We start from the raw sequence: 11,642 nt of genomic DNA, 5'->3' as shown, positions 1-11,642 counted from the left end.
ACAGCTCCTTTAACTGAATATATTTTGGCCACCAACAATATCACTGCTGGCTGCTTGATTGAATATTTAAGTAACCAAAAGTGCAAAAAACTAAAATAAAGGAACCTATGAAATAACTTAAAGAATAAATAAATTGAAATAAAAATAATTATACCTGAAACAACACCCTAAGCACATCTTCTCTTCATTTAAAAGACACTTAGAATATAATTATATTAGAACAGATTTCCTGGTCTGAAGTGCTCAAGCAGCAAATACAGTTTCAGTGGTTTTCCTTTCAAACACGTCTTTAGTACGTCTCTTTTGGAATGCAACAATCTCTATAACATTTGTGCATTTCATTCTACTCCAACTGCCATTTCATGTAAGACACTGCGATTTGGCCAATAAGATGGCGGCGGCGAGCTCCTGAGCGTCCAGCGTGTGAGGGTTTGTGGCCATGACGAGGCGCACCAGATCTGCAGGGAAGATACCACACAGGTTTAAGAACAGCTTGTCCCTCACGTCCCTGTACTGGCTCAGAGCGGGGGCCTCCGGGTGCTTGGGAGGAGGGTGGGGGTTCGAGGACAGGCCACCCCATGATGAGCTCCACGTCGGCTCATGCGCCTCCAGGTTCTTCTCAAAGAGGTGGTAGGCTTTGTAAGGCTGCTGGCCGTGCACAGCCCAGTCTGCTTGTTCTGGATCCCGGGGGCTGAACCTGGCATTAGGCAGGCTGGACTTCTCCCAGGGGTGATGCCTCGTGCTGTAGCCCTCATGCAGGCTCAGCTGATGGGGGTGCACTGAGGACATGGGTGGCATCTTTGGTGGAACACTGTGAAAGTCCCCTGGAAATCTTTTTGGTGACATGTAGGTTTGATGAGGGCGAGGCATGAAGCTGTGGTGAGAAACTGGAGGACTGGGGAAGCTGTGGTTGGAGTCAAAGTCTCGTGGCCCACCAGGGTTGTAAGTCTGTAGAGCGGGCTCGCTTATATTGGGACGATGGTGCAGAAGATGAGAAGAGTGACAATCGAGGGAAGGAGGGAGGTCCTCGAAGCATTCAAAGCCTTGTTGCTTCAAACCAGGAGGGAATGCCTGAGGACTGTGGTGGTTTAGCCCACGACGGTTACTAAAGGAGATGGGAGAACAGGTCGGGTCTTCAAAAGCAAACCTTGTTTGTTGGCCATGTTGTTGTGGCAGGCCTCGGCAGGTGCTCTGAGGACTTTGGCAGTTGGAGACAGGACTATCTGCTGGATCAATGAGGTTTGTCTGAGAATGAAATGCAGAGGGGATTTTGTCAAAGCTGTTGGTGAACGTAAAGCCGCTGTGATACCCTTGTGGACTGTGTCCCTGAGCTTTAGCAATGGACAAGAGGGATCTGTGGGAGCCAGAAAAAGACAGGGGGGGTTTGAAGCTGCTGCTATAGTCCAGTGTCAGCCGGTCCTGAGATCTCCCCTGAGGGCTGTGCGTCCTGTGCACAACGTTGCATGTTTGAAAGGAGGTAGATTCTGAAGTGAAGTCTGTATCTAAGCTGTACTGTTTTGGTATTTCCTGAGAGAACACGTGTGGACTGTGCTCTTTAGGCCTCCCTGTGTACACGACTGGACAGGGGTAACGCCTGTGCAAAACATGAGCCCTCGGCCCAGAGTCTGAGCTCAGATCAGGGGAGAAAATGTTACTACTGCCTTCACTGCAGCAGTCTGAAAACAGCGACTCAGTCCTGATGTCTGGGACCGTGGAGAACTTTTCTGGACTGTCTGGAAACTCCAGACTGAGGCCAGAGTAGGCTTTGACTATCGAGCTGTAGCCTGCCTCGGGAGACTCACATCTGGGATCTCTCACAGCTTTTAGGGCTTCACTGCTGTTGCTCCCACTGCCCATCAGGTCCCATCGGTCCAGGCTTCCAGGAGAAGGAGGTGCAGCGTAGCCAAAGAAACTACTACAGCCGCTGCTGCTGCCGCTACTGCTGCTGCTGCTGCCGCTGCCTCTGCGGGGCAGGCCCGTCCTGCGCTCCTCATACAGGTCTGTGAGGGAGCCGCGCAGGCTGGAGCATGACTGTTTCTTTGGGGTGCTCTGCCAGTGCTCTGGGCCCGCCTCCTCTGGCTGACTTTGGCTTGTTCCTGACAGGGCGTCCTCCATAAAGCTTCTGGAGACACCGGAGACTTTGGCACTGGCCCGGAGCTCGTCTGCGACTGCTCGCTGTGGCTGGCTGCCCCTCTCTGGGTGGTAAAACTTACACTTGTGACCATAAGTGCACTTCTTCCCTGAGGACACAAGCAGAAACTGGTTACAACTGCGAAAGATGTCAACAAATATTTCTACTAGTTTAATTTAACTGTAAATATCCATCCCCAACGGAAAGAAGACCTGAATTACATTATTATTTACTCATTTTGAGATAGAGGTTTAATTTGATCTATTTATTTGACAGGAACAGTTACACGAAGCTCAAAGGCAAAGATGCTCGCACCACATGGGACGGATCAGTGTGTGAAAGGGATTTACCATAAGGACATGGCTGTCTCCTGTTCTCTGGGACGATGGGTCTTTTCCTGAGGAAGTTGTCCAGGCTGGGTCCATGGCGTCCCAGTGGGTCGTCTGGAGGCATGAACCTGCACGCAGAGCACAGGTTAGAGCTTTGGCTCCCAGCGTGGCTCGGCTGATAAACTCAGGCTGGTGCGTCTCACTTGTCATTGACGAAGGAGTACATGAGGAGGCGCTCATCGATGAACCTCTTCCACTCGGGCTTCTCGTTAGCCAGGTCACGGTAGTTGTCGTTGGAGACGATGATGCCGTCAGACTCGTGGGCCAGTTTGACGATGAAGCGGTCGTCATAGCACACCACGCGCCTGCCCTGCACCCGCCGAGAAGGGGTGAACACCAAGATCTTCTGCTTCTCCAGACGACGCAAGATCTCCTGTTCTGTGAGGACAGAGGGACAGAGTGTTCAGAGGGACAGAGTGTTCAGAGGGACATAGAGACAGAGTGTTCAGAGGGACAGAGTGTTCAGAGGGACAGAATGTTCAGAGGGACAGAGTGTTCAGAGGGACAGAGTGTTCAGAGGGACAGAATGTTCAGAGGGACAGAGTGTTCAGAGGGACAGAGTGTTCAGAGGGGCAGAGTGTTCAGAGGGACATAGAGACAGAGTGTTCAGAGGGACAGAGTGTTCAGAGGGACATAGAGACAGAGTGTTCAGAGGGACAGTGTTCAGAGGGACATAGAGACAGAGTGTTCAGAGGGACAGAGTGTTCAGAGGGGCAGAGTGTTCAGAGGGACATAGAGACAGAGTGTTCAGAGGGACAGAATGTTCAGAGGGACAGAGTGTTCAGAGGGACATAGAGACAGAGTGTTCAGAGGGACAGAGTGTTCAGAGGGACATAGAGACAGAGTGTTCAGAGGGACAGTGTTCAGAGGGACATAGAGACATAGTGTTCAGAGGGACAGAGTGTTCAGAGGGACATAGAGACAGAGTGTTCAGAGGGACAGTGTTCAGAGGGACAGAGTGTTCAGAGGGGCAGAGTGTTCAGAGGGACAGAGTGTTCAGAGGGACAGAGTGTTCAGAGGGACATAGAGACAGAGTGTTCAGAGGGACAGAGTGTTCAGAGGGACATAGAGACAGAGTGTTCAGAGGGACAGAGTGTTCAGAGGGACAGAGTGTTCAGAGGGACATAGAGACAGAGTGTTCAGAGGGACAGAGTGTTCAGAGGGACATAGAGACAGAGTGTTCAGAGGGACAGAGTGTTCAGAGGGACAGAGGGACAGAGTGTTCAGAGGGACAGTGTTCAGAGGGACAGAGTGTTCAGAGGGACAGAGTGTTCAGAGGGGCAGAGTGTTCACAGGGACATAGAGATAGAGGGTTCAGAGGGACAGAGGGTTCAGAGGGACAGAGTGTTCAGAGGGACATAGAGACAGAGTGTTCAGAGGGACAGAATGTTCAGAGGGACAGAGTGTTCAGAGGGACATAGAGACAGAGTGTTCAGAGGGACAGAGTGTTCAGAGGGACATAGAGACAGAGTGTTCAGAGGGACAGTGTTCAGAGGGACATAGAGACAGAGTGTTCAGAGGGACAGAGTGTTCAGAGGGGCAGAGTGTTCAGAGGGACATAGAGACAGAGTGTTCAGAGGGACAGAATGTTCAGAGGGACAGAGTGTTCAGAGGGACATAGAGACAGAGTGTTCAGAGGGACAGAGTGTTCAGAGGGACATAGAGACAGAGTGTTCAGAGGGACAGTGTTCAGAGGGACATAGAGACAGAGTGTTCAGAGGGACAGAGTGTTCAGAGGGACATAGAGACAGAGTGTTCAGAGGGACAGTGTTCAGAGGGACAGAGTGTTCAGAGGGGCAGAGTGTTCAGAGGGACAGAGTGTTCAGAGGGACAGAGTGTTCAGAGGGACATAGAGACAGAGTGTTCAGAGGGACAGAGTGTTCAGAGGGACATAGAGACAGAGTGTTCAGAGGGACAGAGTGTTCAGAGGGACATAGAGACAGAGTGCTCAGAGGGACAGAGTGTTCAGAGGGACAGAGTGTTCAGAGGGACAGTGTTCAGAGGGACAGAGTGTTCAGAGGGACAGAGTGTTCAGAGGGGCAGAGTGTTCACAGGGACATAGAGACAGAGGGTTCAGAGGGACAGAGGGTTCAGAGGTACAGAGAGACAGAGGGTTCAGAGGGACATAGAGACAGAGTGTTCAGAGGGACAGTGTTCAGAGGGACAGAGTGTTCAGAGGGACAGAGTGTTCAGAGGGGCAGAGTGTTCAGAGGGACATAGAGACAGAGGGTTCAGAGGGACAGAGGGTTCAGAGGGACAGAGTGTTCAGAGGGACATAGAGACAGAGTGTTCAGAGGGACAGAATGTTCAGAGGGACAGAGTGTTCAGAGGGACATAGAGACGGAGTGTTCAGAGGGACAGAGTGTTCAGAGGGACATAGAGACAGAGTGTTCAGAGGGACAGTGTTCAGAGGGACATAGAGACAGAGTGTTCAGAGGGACAGAGTGTTCAGAGGGACATAGAGACAGAGTGTTCAGAGGGACAGAGTGTTCAGAGGGACAGAATGTTCAGAGGGACAGAGTGTTCAGAGGGGCAGAGTGTTCAGAGGGGCAGAGTGTTCAGAGGGACAGAGTGTTCAGAGGGACATAGAGACAGAGTGTTCAGAGGGACAGAGTGTTCAGAGGGACATAGAGACAGAGTGTTCAGAGGGACAGAGTGTTCAGAGGGACAGAGTGTTCAGAGGGACAGAGTGTTCAGAGGGACAGAGGGACAGAGTGTTCAGAGGGACAGAGTGTTCAGAGGGACAGAGTGTTCAGAGGGACAGAGGGACAGAGTGTTCCGAGGGACAGAGTGTTCAGAGGGACAGAGTGTTCAGAGGGACATAGAGACAGAGTGTTCAGAGGGACAGAGTGTTCAGAGGGACATAGAGACAGAGTGTTCAGAGGGACAGAGTGTTCAGAGGGACAGAGTGTTCAGAGGGACACAGAGACAGAGTGTTCAGAGGGACAGAGTGTTCAGAGGGACATAGAGACAGAGTGTTCAGAGGGACAGAGTGTTCAGAGGGACAGTGTTCAGAGGGACAGAGTGTTCAGAGGGACAGAGTGTTCAGAGGGGCAGAGTGTTCACAGGGACATAGAGACAGAGTGTTCAGAGGGACAGAGTGTTCAGAGGGACATAGAGACAGAGTGTTCAGAGGGACAGTGTTCAGAGGGACATAGAGACAGAGTGTTCAGAGGGACAGAGTGTTCAGAGGGACATAGAGACAGAGTGTTCAGAGGGACAGTGTTCAGAGGGACAGAGTGTTCAGAGGGACATAGAGACAGAGTGTTCAGAGGGACATAGAGACAGAGGGTTCAGAGGGACAGAGTGTTCAGAGGGACAGAGTGTTCAGAGGGACAGTGTTCAGAGGGACATAGAGACAGAGGGTTCAGAGGGACAGAGGGTTCAGAGGGACATAGAGACAGAGTGTTCAGAGGGACATAGAGACAGAGTGTTCAGAGGGACAGAGTGTTCAGAGGGACAGAGTGTTCAGAGGGACATAGAGACAGAGTGTTCAGAGGGACAGAGTGTTCAGAGGGACATAGAGACAGAGTGTTCAGAGGGACAGTGTTCAGAGGGACAGTGTTCAGAGGGACAGTGTTCAGAGGGACAGAGTGTTCAGAGGGACAGAGTGTTCAGAGGGACATAGAGACAGAGTGTTCAGAGGGACAGAGTGTTCAGAGGGACAGTGTTCAGAGGGACAGAGTGTTCAGAGGGACAGTGTTCAGAGGGACATAGAGACAGAGTGTTCAGAGGGACAGAGTGTTCAGAGGGACAGAGTGTTCAGACTCAGGATGTCATGATTTCAAATGTCCAGTCAGAGGACACGTCCCGTCCTTGGCCCTTCAGACTCTTTATCAAATCAAACTTTCTGAATGATAAAGTAACAATATTGAAAAGTACTTTACGAGTACTTTTACTTCATTCGAGCACAGACTGAACTTGTGATTATATATGAATTATCAGTCTTGTTTTTAGTGGGAGGAACGTGAACGATCCAGCCGTTCATATGGGTGCACTCTCTCTCCTTCACATCAGGGGTCGTGACCTCGTGTCAACTACTAATAATGATGTTATTTCATCCATTTTATTCTATTTTGATCTTATTTTTAGAACTTAATTTTCTTCTTCTGGTCACTTGCATGTCCAAACATAGACCCACTCCTCTCATTGGTCACTCCTCTCATTGGTCACTCCTCTCATTGGTCACTCCTCTTATTGGTCACTCCTCTTATTGGTCACTCCTCTTATTGGTCACTCCTCTTATTGGTCACTCCTCTCATTGGTCACTCCTCTTATTGGTCACTCCTCTTATTGGTCACTCCTCTTATTGGTCACTCCTCTCATTGGTCACTCCTCTCATTGGTCACTCCTCTCAGTGGTCACTCCTCTTATTGGTCACTCCTCTTATTGGTCACTCCTCTTATTGGTCACTCCTCTCAGTGGTCACTCCTCTTATTGGTCACTCCTCTCATTGGTCACTCCTCTCATTGGTCACTCCTCTCAGTGGTCACTCCTCTTATTGGTCACTCCTCTTATTGGTCACTCCTCTCATTGGTCACTCCTCTTATTGGTCACTCCTCTCAGTGGTCACTCCTCTCATTGGTCACTCCTCTCATTGGTCACTCCTCTCATTGGTCACTCCTCTTATTGGTCACTCCTCTTATTGGTCACTCCTCTCATTGGTCACTCCTCTTATTGGTCACTCCTCTTATTGGTCACTCCTCTTATTGGTCACTCCTCTCATTGGTCACTCCTCTCATTGGTCACTCCTCTCAGTGGTCACTCCTCTTATTGGTCACTCCTCTTATTGGTCACTCCTCTTATTGGTCACTCCTCTCAGTGGTCACTCCTCTTATTGGTCACTCCTCTCATTGGTCACTCCTCTCATTGGTCACTCCTCTCAGTGGTCACTCCTCTTATTGGTCACTCCTCTTATTGGTCACTCCTCTCATTGGTCACTCCTCTTATTGGTCACTCCTCTCAGTGGTCACTCCTCTCATTGGTCACTCCTCTCATTGGTCACTCCTCTCATTGGTCACTCCTCTCATTGGTCACTCCTCTCATCGGTCACTCCTCTCATCGGTCACTCCTCTCATTGGTCACTCCTCTTATTGGTCACTCCTCTCATTGGTCACTCTTCTCATTGGTCACTCCTCTCATTGGTCACTCCTCTTATTGGTCACTCCTCTCATCGGTCACTCCTCTTATTGGTCACTCCTCTCATTGGTCACTCCTCTTATTGGTCACTCCTCTCATTGGTCACTCTTCTCATTGGTCACTCCTCTCATTGGTCACTCCTCTCATTGGTCACTCCTCTCATCGGTCACTCCTCTTATTGGTCACTCCTCTCATTGGTCACTCCTCTCATTGGTCACTCCTCTTATTGGTCACTCCTCTCATTGGTCACTCCTCTCATTGGTCACTCCTCTCATCGGTCACTCCTCTCATCGGTCACTCCTCTCATCGGTCACTCCTCTCATCGGTCACTCCTCTCATTGGTCACTCCTCTTATTGGTCACTCCTCTCATTGGTCACTCCTCTCATTGGTCACTCCTCTCATTGGTCACTCCTCTCATTGGTCACTCCTCTTATTGGTCACTCCTCTCATTGGTCACTCCTCTCATTGGTCACTCCTCTCATTGGTCACTCCTCTTATTGGTCACTCCTCTCATTGGTCACTCCTCTCATTGGTCACTCCTCTCATTGGTCACTCCTCTCATCGGTCACTCCTCTCATCGGTCACTCCTCTCATTGGTCACTCCTCTCATTGGTCACTCCTCTCATTGGTCACTCCTCTTATTGGTCACTCCTCTCATTGGTCACTCCTCTCATCGGTCACTCCTCTCATCGGTCACTCCTCTCATCGGTCACTCCTCTCATTGGTCACTCCTCTCATTGGTCACTCCTCTCATTGGTCACTCCTCTTATTGGTCACTCCTCTCATTGGTCACTCCTCTCATTGGTCACTCCTCTCATTGGTCACTCCTCTCATTGGTCACTCCTCTCATTGGTCACTCCTCTCATTGGTCACTCCTCTCATTGGTCACTCCTCCTGACAGCAGTGCCAGTTCCACACAGAGGCCTGAGATGTTCCCATGGTGACGAAGGTTCCAGAATGTTCTGGTAAAGTCGTTACCTGTGATGGGCGCGTCAGGGCGGGACTGCTCTTTCCTCCAGGCCGGGACAAAAACTGTGATGTCACGGTGACCTCGCTCCAGGAACCAATCAACAGCCAGCTGGATGCCCTGGCACGAGAACACTTCCTTGTTTCCATGACTAAGAGAAAAAAAAGTGAATAAATACAAAATTTAAAAATAATCTGACTTAAAAGTGCACGATAAAAACAGCCTCATGTTTGATCCTGATTTAGTTCAAAGTGAGATATGTCACTTTGCTGCCGCCTGCTGGCCTAAAGATGCTATTACTCTGGCTAAATGTCCCTCAGTACGACATTAAACTGATCTATCTCCATGGACACAAGCAGATGGTGCTGCCATGCCAGTTACAGGTCAGATCTGTGGAGAGGTGAACCCATAATACTTTTTAGCAATAAAACACTTTTCATATTTGTATTGTATTCTGAACGCTTGTTTTAACTGGAGCATGTGTGACCTTCAGACTGGACAAGGACTTTACGTGACCCGTTGGTGAATGAGTTTGAAAGCGCCCTGACCTCATGGCGACATTGCTGCCGTCCAGCACCACCGGCCGCAGGTTGTCCTTGTCCTCGGTCCACTGGGCGGGGCAGAGCGAGGAGAGGGGCGATGGGGGCGGAGCTGCGCTCGACCCCGCCTGGGCCTCAGGCCTGGTCCCGAACTTCACCAGCTCTCCCAGGATGTCATTAGTGAGAGCGCCGGGCCCCAGCTTCCGGAGCACCAGACGCACCTGCTCCTCCGAGTAGCCCAGTTTCAGAGCAAAGTCCACCTTAGAGCGATGGTCAGCCGGAGGGTCAGGGGACTCAGAGGAAGGCCCCGGGTCGTCCTCACTGTCAGAGGCCTCCTCAATGAAGCCTGAGGTGGACGTAGTGCATCGGGCCCCGGCATATGGCTCCTGAAGAACCACACAAAACAATATTACACACACCATTTTATATGACAGGAGGGCATCTGACTGACCCTCCAGGAGGGGACACATGAGACTTGTTTCCATGGGCTCGCTCTGTAGCAGAAGTGAACCTTAAAGAGCCATTTACAGGGTCCTAGGTGGACCCAGTGGACCCTGAGAGGTCCTAAGTGGACCCAATGGACCCTGCAAGATCCTAAGTGGACCCTGTGAGGTCCTAAGTGGACCCAATGGACCTTGTGAGGTCCTTAGTGGACCCAATGGACCCTGAGAGGTTCTACCTCCCATAGGGGTCTTACTCTGGGGCTCCAGGTAGACTTTAGCTCAGGAGGAGTTCCACACCACAGCCAGATGATTGGATCAGAGAGAACGCAGACTCAGGCCAAAACAAGATGACAAAAAGCACAGAAACACAAACAAATTATTTCTCACCAAACCCTGTCAATCTTGTGATTAATATTGTGATAAAGCACAGTATTTCCACTGATGCTGCTGTTCATCGACACACAACAATTTCCAGTGCATAAGGGATCTAACATGATCTAACATGATCTAACGTGATCTAACGTGATCTAACGTGATCTAACGTGATCTAACGTGATCTAAAACCAGTGCTTTACATACACACTAAATGTGTTCATCTTAAATTCAATTTACGTAGCTCTATTTGTGCAAATTGAGTCACACTTCTAGTTCCATAAAGAGGCATTCGATTGAGGCACGGGGCAAGGACAAGGACATCAGGTTTAACTGACCTCCGCTGAGCCTGCATCAGCCCGCGCTGCCCCCTCGGGTGCTCCCTCGGGTGCTCCCTCGGACGCTCGGTCAGGTGCCTGGTCAGGTGCTCCCTCGGGTGCTCTCTGGGCTCCGTGTACATGTAGGTACTCCAGTTCCAGGATGTGTCCTGACCCATCCCCCTGGTCCTTCAGGCCCATCAGCCCCCTCACTCATCCAGGCTCCAGCTGTCACTCTGACCCCAGGGCCTGTGTGAGGACTGCCCTGCTGCTGCTGCTGGGGGTGCTCCCGGGGGAGGGACGGGAGAACGAGGGGAGGCTGGAGAGAGAAAAAGAACAAGTATAATAAGTATTCCACCAGAAAATTCCTATGGGCCAAACTTATTAACAGCAGAGACATGTTTTGTTAATTCAGGTATAAAGCATGGTGCAGTGGTGAGGACTTTAAAAACATGAAGGAGCGTCTCTAAAGGCGAGGTGGGACGAGCAACAACCTCCATGACAGGACAGGTCCACGAGAACCGAACCAGACAAAGATTTTCATATCATTGATTAGAAATGAATAGTGCAATTCAAACATGTTTTCACATGATCTCATTATGGCACTGCCACTCGTCCCGTTTCTCTTCCAATAACCAATGTTTTCTTTCTAAATAAAATCTAAATCGTACCTGAATATACTTTTTAATCTCAATGCCGATCTCAGCGATTCACAAAAAACGTTAATAATTCCAGGTTTGTGGCCGTGAGACGAGGCTAAAGCTAGAGTCAACAGGAAACTACTTCCTGTTTCCCTCATTTTACTTCTCTGCAAAGCCTCTTCTCCACATTTGATCCTCTTTATGTTCATGCATTGGCTTTGGATAATGTTCAATGAAAATATAACATTATCCTGGAAATATGATATTTTGTGTCTTGGCAAAGTGAGTGCCGTGCGTGGATAAACAGGAAACATCTGATGCTAACGTGTGCTAGCTTTGTTTTGCTAAGCATGTGAGCGCTACATAAGTTAGCATCAGTGGAATTACAGCAACATACAAAGTTTGGTGAGAAATTATTATATTCTGTTTATATCTGTTTTTTAAAGGCTATTTTTATCTGCGTTCTCTCTTATCCAATCATATCGCTCAAAAGCGCTCTGGGTCTTATACTGTTCAGTCAAAGAGCCAACGTGAGCCAACATGAGCCAACGTGAGTCAACATGAGCCGACGTGAGCCAACATGAGACAACGTGAGCCAACGTGAGCCAACATGAGCCAACGTGAGCCAACGTGAGCCAACATGAGCCAACGTGAGCCAACATGAGCCAACGAGAGCCAAAGTGAGCCAACGTGAGCCAACGTG

The 11,642-nt window shown here is 49.9% G+C and overlaps 1 protein-coding gene across 1 annotated transcript; it reads right to left on the bottom strand.

Annotated features, from left to right (window-relative positions):
* Positions 1-10,569, bottom strand: LOC140359322 (probable ribonuclease ZC3H12C). Its single transcript, XM_072444189.1, has 6 exons — positions 10,320-10,569; positions 9,176-9,501; positions 8,639-8,778; positions 2,664-2,898; positions 2,482-2,588; positions 1-2,240 (listed from the first exon to the last, which is right to left on the bottom strand). Exons 1-6 carry the CDS (start codon positions 10,497-10,499, stop codon positions 361-363), a joined length of 2,868 nt encoding a protein of 955 aa, XP_072300290.1. The 5' UTR covers positions 10,500-10,569; the 3' UTR covers positions 1-360.
* Positions 10,570-11,642: the final 1,073 nt, after the last annotated feature.

The sequence above is a fragment of the Eucyclogobius newberryi genome, unplaced genomic scaffold, assembly GCF_026437365.1.
Source record: "Eucyclogobius newberryi isolate DKJ021-1_F unplaced genomic scaffold, fEucNew1.0.hap1 SCAF_14, whole genome shotgun sequence".
Classification (NCBI taxonomy): domain Eukaryota; kingdom Metazoa; phylum Chordata; class Actinopteri; order Gobiiformes; family Gobiidae; genus Eucyclogobius; species Eucyclogobius newberryi.
The sequence above is the reverse complement of the archived record's forward strand: the minus strand, read 5'-3'. Positions and strand labels throughout refer to the sequence as shown.

Coding starts and splice junctions, on each gene's coding strand:
- LOC140359322 (XM_072444189.1), bottom strand. CDS start 10,499: ATGGGCCTGAAGGACCAGGGGGATGGGTCAGGACACATCCTGGAACTG. Junction 2,899..8,638: donor CCCTGACGCGCCCATCACAG/GTAACGACTTTA, acceptor CTGTCCTCACAG/AACAGGAGATCTTGCGTCGT. Junction 2,241..2,481: donor GAGACAGCCATGTCCTTATG/GTAAATCCCTTT, acceptor TTGTGTCCTCAG/GGAAGAAGTGCACTTATGGT.